At 47.4% G+C, this 7,404-nt stretch overlaps 1 protein-coding gene across 1 annotated transcript; it reads left to right on the top strand.

Annotated features, from left to right (window-relative positions):
* The first annotated feature begins 2,380 nt into the window (after positions 1-2,380).
* LOC135596205 (FT-interacting protein 3-like) lies at positions 2,381-6,284 on the top strand. The gene has a single exon (XM_065088199.1). The coding sequence runs from the start codon at positions 2,669-2,671 to the stop codon at positions 5,693-5,695; it is 3,027 nt and encodes a 1,008-aa protein (XP_064944271.1). The 5' UTR covers positions 2,381-2,668; the 3' UTR covers positions 5,696-6,284.
* The last annotated feature ends 1,120 nt before the right edge of the window (positions 6,285-7,404 follow it).

Raw genomic sequence — 7,404 nt, 5'->3', positions numbered from 1 at the left:
ATTTTTTCCTTTTGCTTTAATTTATTTTTCAATTTAAAGCAATCATCCTTAATGTGCCTCATTTTATGACAATATCTGCATTCCAAATTTCTATGCCTGGATTTAGATCTACTACTGTCAAATTCTCTTTTATCCATTTTACCCCTAACAACTAGACCCTTAGCCTGATTCCCTCTACTTTCCCCAATGATATCTCTGTCTATCTGCTCCTTAGATTTTAGTGCAGATTTAATTTACTGATACAAAATTATTTATTTTTCATAAATCATAGTATCACGGAAATGCTTAAAAGATTGGGAAAGAGAACACAAAAGTAACAAGGTCTTATCCTCATAATCAATTTTTACATTTATATTCTCCAAATCCATAACCAATGAATCAAATTTATTAAGATGTGAGAGTATAGATGTACCTTCAATCATCCGAAGCATATACAAACTTTGCTTTAAGTAGAGACGATTCTCTACTGTCCTCTTCATATACAAGGCTTTAAGCTTATCCCACATGCTCGTAGCCGTAGTCTCCGTAGCTATCTCTTGTAAAACCTCGTCAGAGAGATTTAGAATAATGTTGGATCGGGCCTTCTTATCCATACCCGCAAGATCTTCCTTTGACGTACCATCTGGAATGTTCTCAGCTCCATGTAGTACCAAATCAACTCCGTCTTGAACCAGAATGACCTCCATCTTGAGTTGCCACATGCCAAAGTTGACATTTCTATCGAATTTCTCGACAACGATCTTTGTTATTGTCATTGTTGCCAAAAGATCCCGAAACCAGGCTCTGATACCAATTTGTTAGAGCTAGCCCCAGGAAATTTACCAAAGGGTAATTTTGGTAACCCAACAAAAACAATAGAGCGGAAAGAATAAAAGCAACAAGAACACCATATTTACGTGGTTCGATCAATTGACTTACATCCACGGACGAAAGAGGAGCAAATCACTACTGTAAAAGAGGGACTATCACAAATGCCTTAGGAAGATGTTCCTAGGCCATAAAACACCCGAATCTATTAAACAAGAAAAACCTAAACTATAAGCCCAAACTATTTAACTGAGTGTGGACTTAAACCCAAATCAAACACTTAGATTTTTCTTGTGGTGCATCTGACTTTAACACCCAAGCTCGTATTTATAGTTTAAACAGGAGATACCAAACTTGATTTTCCTGATGTGGGACTATGTGAGACTTGCCAAACTAACAAAAAGACATAAGCATGATGTGTCAGATTAGACGTCGTATTTTGAATTCCTTTCTGAGAGCCTCGAAGCATGCCTTGGCAGAAAAAATAAATAATAGAGAGTACACCATTAGTTAATTATTATTTGACACGTGACTATCATGTAGTGTCTAGGGTGGAAGGAGAAAATGAAGGCCATCCTTTACCCGTCTACCCACGAGGTCAAGGGTCCAAGGTAAACGACTATGGGTTGTCCCTTTTTGTCGCTTATGTGGATAAGAGTCCAAAAGGAGGTTGTTGGAGGTGATTAGAGGTTGTCTCTCTGTAGAATATTTTATAAAATATTCTACCTATTTACGACTAGATATAAAGGCACATCTTCAATATAATAAAAAGGGGGATCACTTTTTTGACAACTCATGTCTAGACTCATATACCTCGGTACTAACTTAAGTATCGAAGGAATTGGATTGAAAAACCTCTCTCGACCTCGATCTTCGTGTAGGTGACACAATGGGAACACAATGTTTCTATCTCGACATACATGTTTGGATCACGTCGGGGGAGTTGACTAGGATGTCAATAGTTTTTTCCCTTAACACTCCTCTTTTTATTTTTTTTCATAATATCATATATATATATATATATATATCTTCATTTTCTTATAGATCCGTTTATAGTTTAGTTACAATATTTTTACACTGTATTATATTATTTATAATAAAATTTTAAAAATATTATAATATAAATTTTTTTACTATATTATAATATTTTTATATTATTGATAATATTATAATATAATATAAAAACGCTATAACATAGTAAAAAATCATGACATAATGTTTTTATATTACATTATAATATTTCTTCGGTATATTAAAAATATTATAATATAGTATAAAAAAATTATAATTGGATCAATAAACTGGTTGATAAAAAAAATGAAAAAAAGATATAAGTGACTGGAAAAAAAGATAAAAATCAAATCAAGGATATTTCAAGTGTTAAGAAAAAAATCGCTATTAAGAAATTACGAGGATTCGAGAATTTTTTTTCAAAAATTCGTCCTAATATTTATTTATGAAACCTGGGTGAAGTGGAAGGACAAAACTTGCCGGATAAGCATGCTCCGCTGACCACGATAAAACAACGTGCAGGAAATCTATCTCCCACCACCATGAGGCCACCTCGACACGCAATACCACGTGGCCCCGACGCCTCGCTCCACCAAACCACCCCACCACTCTTCCCTCCTCTACACGACTTCCTTTCTTCTTCGACTCCGTCTCTTTCCCTTCGCATTTCCACACCACCAAACTCTCCAACACTGCTGCTGCTGTTTAGTTTCCTTGCGCTTTCCATTAGCAGTGATGATGGGGAGTCTGAAAGCAGAGTTTTCGCAGTGGTAAGCTCTCACCTTTGTAACTCGGAGGTATCTTTCGTATATTGCTGTAGCTGCTGCAGAAGAAGAGGAGGGAAAGAGAGATGAAGGTGGCGGTGGAGGTGGTGGACGCCGCAGACCTGATGCCTAAGGACGGGCAGGGTTCGGCGAACCCGTTCGTGGAGGTGGAGTTCGAGGGGCAGCGGCAGCGCACGCAGACGAAGGCCAAAGACCTCAGCCCGGCCTGGAACGAGACCCTGCTCTTCAACGTCGCTGACCCGGCCCTTATCCCCCACCGTACCATCGATGTCTGCGTCTACCACGAACGCAGCAGGTCCGCCTCCCTCCTTGGCGGCGGTGGCGGCCGCCACCACCCCAACTTTCTCGGTCGCGTTCGCGTCTCTGGCGTCTCCGTCGCCCTCTCCGCTGCCGAGGCGCAGGTCCAGCGTTTCCCCCTCGAGAAGCGCGGCATCTTCTCCCACATCCGCGGCGACATCGCCCTCCGTGCCTACGCCCTCCCTGACGCGTTTTCTTCCTCCGCCGCCGCTGCCGCCGCTCCCGCGCCCGTCGAACCAGCTCCTTTCGTCGGCGATCCTGCCCTCGTTGATGCGAAGAAGGTGAAGAAGAAGACCAAGTCGCCCTCGGCGGTGGCGCCGGATGAGCCGCGGGTCTTCTATTCTATTCCCGCCTCCGGCGCCACAGGTGGCGGTGTGCCTCCTGCGCCGGTGATGTCGGTAGCCAGCGTCGCGCACGCGCGGCCTGAGCCACCGCCTGGGGCGGTGGTCCACGTCCGGCCTCCGGCAATGGCCCGTCCGGGCCCCGAGTTCGGCCTCGTGGAGACGGCCCCGCCACTGGCCAGCCGCCTCGGGTACCGCGGCCGCGACAAGATCAGCTCTACCTACGACCTGGTGGAGCAGATGCGCTACCTCTATGTGAACGTGGTCAAGGCCCGCGACCTCCCCACCATGGACGTCACCGGCGCCCTGGACCCCTACGTGGAGGTGAAGCTGGGCAACTACAAGGGCACCACCAAGCACCTGGAGAAGAACCCCAACCCGGTGTGGCGCCAGGTGTTCGCCTTCTCCAGGGACCGCATCCAGTCGAGCCAGCTCGAGGTGGTGGTCAAGGACAAGGACCTCGTTAAGGACGACTTCGTCGGCCGTCTCGTCTTCGACCTCGTCGATGTGCCCCTCCGTGTGCCCCCCGACAGCCCCCTCGCGCCGCAGTGGTACCGGTTGGAGGACAAGAAGGGGGACAAGCTCACCAGGGGAGAGCTCATGCTTGCGGTCTGGATGGGCACGCAGGCTGACGAGGCCTTCCCGGACGCCTGGCACTCCGACGCCCACTCCGTCGGCCTCGACGCCCTCGCCAACACCCGCTCCAAGGTCTACTTCTCGCCCAAGCTCGTGTACCTCCGCGTGCAGGCTATCGAGGCCCAGGACCTCGTCCCCAGTGACAAGAGCCGCCCGCCAAACGTGGTCCTCAAGGTGCAGCTGGGCCACCAGCTCCGCCGCACTCGCCCCGTCGCCGGCTCGGTCAACCCGTCGTGGGGCGAGGAGCTCATGTTCGTCGCGTCGGAGCCCTTCGACGAGCCGCTCGTGTTCACCGTCGAGGACCGGGTGGCGGCCAACAAGGACGAGCCTCTCGCCCGGTTGCTCTTACCGGTGTCCGCGGCCTACCGGCGGACCGACCACAACAAAGCCGTCGAATCTCGGTGGTACAATCTAGCTAAGCCGACAGCCCCCAAGGAAGAGGCCGTCGACGGCGAGAAGAAGGAGAAGTTCTCCAGCAAAATCCACCTCCGCCTCTACCTCGAAATGGGCTACCATGTGCTCGACGAATCCACCCATTACAGCAGCGACCTCCAGCCGGCGTCGAAGCAGCTCAGAAAGCCAAGCATCGGCATATTGGAGCTTGGCATCCTCAGCGCTCGCAACCTGATTCCGATGAAGGCCAAGGATGGCCGGACCACCGACGCCTACTGCGTAGCGAAGTACGGGTCGAAGTGGGTCCGGACGCGGACGCTCCTCGACACCCTGACGCCACAATGGAACGAACAGTACACTTGGGAGGTGTTCGACCCCTGCACGGTGATCACGGTGGCGGTGTTCGACAACTGCCATGTAACCGGCCACAAGGACGACGTCAAGGACCAGAGGATCGGCAAGGTCAGAATCCGGCTGTCGACCCTGGAGGCGAATCGCGTGTACACCCATTTCTACCCTCTGCTGGTCCTGCAACCCTCGGGCCTCAAGAAGACCGGCGAGCTGCATCTAGCGGTGCGGTTCACCTGCACGGCGTGGGTGAGCATGGTGACGCTATACGGCAAGCCGCTGCTCCCCAAGATGCATTACGTTCAGCCCATCTCGGTGCTTCATATGGACTATCTCCGGCACCAGGCCATGGTCATCGTCTCCACCCGGCTCTCTCGCGCCGAGCCGCCCCTTCGGAGGGAGGTGGTGGAGTACATGCTCGACGTGGACTCGCACATGTGGAGCCTCAGGAGGAGCAAGGCCAACTTCCACCGCACCACCTCGCTGTTCTCCGGCGTCGCCACCATCGGTAAATGGTTCAACGGAATCCGAAACTGGAGGAACCCAATGACGACCATACTCGTACACGTGCTGTTCCTGATACTTGTCTGCTACCCGGAGCTGATCCTGCCCACCATCTTCCTCTACCTGTTCGCGATCGGGATCTGGAACTACCAGTTCCGGCCGCGTCACCCGCAGCACATGGACACGAAGCTGTCCCACGCCGAAGCGGCGCTGCCGGACGAGCTCGACGAGGAATTCGACACCTTCCCGACCTCGAAGGCGATGGACGTGGTCAGGATGAGGTACGACCGGCTGAGGAGCGTCGGCGGGAGGATGCAGACGGTGGTGGGCGACCTAGCGACGCAGGGGGAGAGGGTCCAGGCCATACTGAGCTGGAGAGACCCGCGGGCGACCACCATCTTCGTTATGCTGTCGCTGATCGTGGCCGTGTTCCTCTACGTGACGCCGTTCCAGGTGGTGGTGGTGCTGATCGGCCTGTTCTTGCTCCGGCACCCCAAGCTCAGAAGCAAGGCGCCATCTGTGCCTTTCAATTTCTACAGGAGACTGCCTGCCAAGTCCGACATGCTTCTCTGAGAGATCAATGCGTCTGCGACAAGGAAGATTCAAGGCTTTCAGTGAGCTTAATACCCTGATCAGTAGTGAGCTCAGGTTCTTAACAGGGGATGAGAACAAGGAGGAATCCATGCAGGGTTCTTGGTAATGCAAGGAGAATATGCAGTGCATGTGCAGGTGACATATATCTCTGCCATCGTGAAATAGGTGTGGGAATTCTTTGTTGTGTTGAGCTTTCTTCTCTTCCTCTTAGAAGGATCTGAGCTTTTTGGCACCAACCATCACAGTCTCTTTTGCTTTCTCTGTTCTTTATGGAATATGCAAAGGGTATGAGAATCCATGGCATGTGCAGTTGGTATATGAAGCTTCTCTTCTAACAAAAGTGCCAAGTGTGGATCATCCACTTTTGTGCCTACAATCTGCATGTTTGGGTTGATGAGTGGAGTTGTTTGTCTGTAGGACATCATTCTATATTTTGCAGTGCATGCTGTGTAATAATAAGCTCACTCTGTAAGAAGAGTGAACAGAGATGAAGCAGAACCTTGGACATCTTTCAATGTTTTCCATGTTAATTAACATCAAACTGATGGAAAGCAGAAACATTTGACGACTTTGATTGGATTCACCTGCACTGTTGCTGTAGCAGGCACTGGAAATCGTTTGTTGGTCTGGCATTTGAGTCTGCTTTTGAGCTTTTTACAGGTTTTGCCTTGTAGTAATACTCCCTGAAGCAGGCACTATTTGAGAAACAACATAGTTTTTAGAGAGCTTAGCACATGCTCCCATCAAGTTCTTACAGTGACCAAAAGCTTGGTCTGCCAGATTTCCTTCCTCAAGATTAAGATCTGCATCGGTTTCCCCAAACACCAAGATCAGCAACAGACCTTAGGAACCAAGAAAGCATCACTTAGCCCAACTCTGCACCATTCAAGATTTGATGTCAGGATAAGTTTACTTGTTTATGATATGGAAAAGTAGTTCTTGCATTAATCAAATGATATGATACTCCTCCTAAAACATTAATATGGTGTACTTGACTTTTTTTCATATAAATTTTACACCTAAATAATTAGTCTGAAGATGACGTTGATTTGGGAATTTGAATCCTTATTCTGTAAATTTTTACAACTAACTAATTTATCTATATTTAGCTCATTTATCGTATGATAAAGTTTGAATTATTATCCTCTAAAAAACTTGGAGGTGCTAATTAGTTAAAGACTTTGTCGGATCATCATAATATTCTAAGATCGAATGAATCCCATCGATCTTTTAACAACTCAAGAGCTCAAGGCTCTATCATACTTTGAGACTGGTGAAAGGATATGATCATCATCTTTAAGATGCACGCCACATCAATCCGATCCCTTCTCTACTTTCAATCCTCCGACAATCCACATCTTCAGTTGAAATATATATATGTTTATTACTTTATAATTATTATAATTTTTTTTTATTTTTTATAAAAAAATAAATATCAGAACTTTTATCACCCGACTATTTTTAATATCAAACTATAACATCGATCAATATTTTTAGTACTAGACTACATCAATTATCAGTATTTTTAGGATATACTTGTAGAATATTAGTCTATTTTCATGTTTCACTCTTGATCACACCTATAATAATGCCAAAAAATCAACTTTTTTATGATAAAAATTGTCCAATCCCGACTCGATTGATTCCTTCATGGATCTGTACTTTAATCAAGCTATTATGTTTATCAC

Source organism: Musa acuminata, chromosome BXJ1-2, assembly GCF_036884655.1.
Source record: "Musa acuminata AAA Group cultivar baxijiao chromosome BXJ1-2, Cavendish_Baxijiao_AAA, whole genome shotgun sequence".
Classification (NCBI taxonomy): Eukaryota; Viridiplantae; Streptophyta; class Magnoliopsida; order Zingiberales; family Musaceae; genus Musa; species Musa acuminata.
This window is presented reverse-complemented; position numbering and strand designations above follow the sequence as displayed.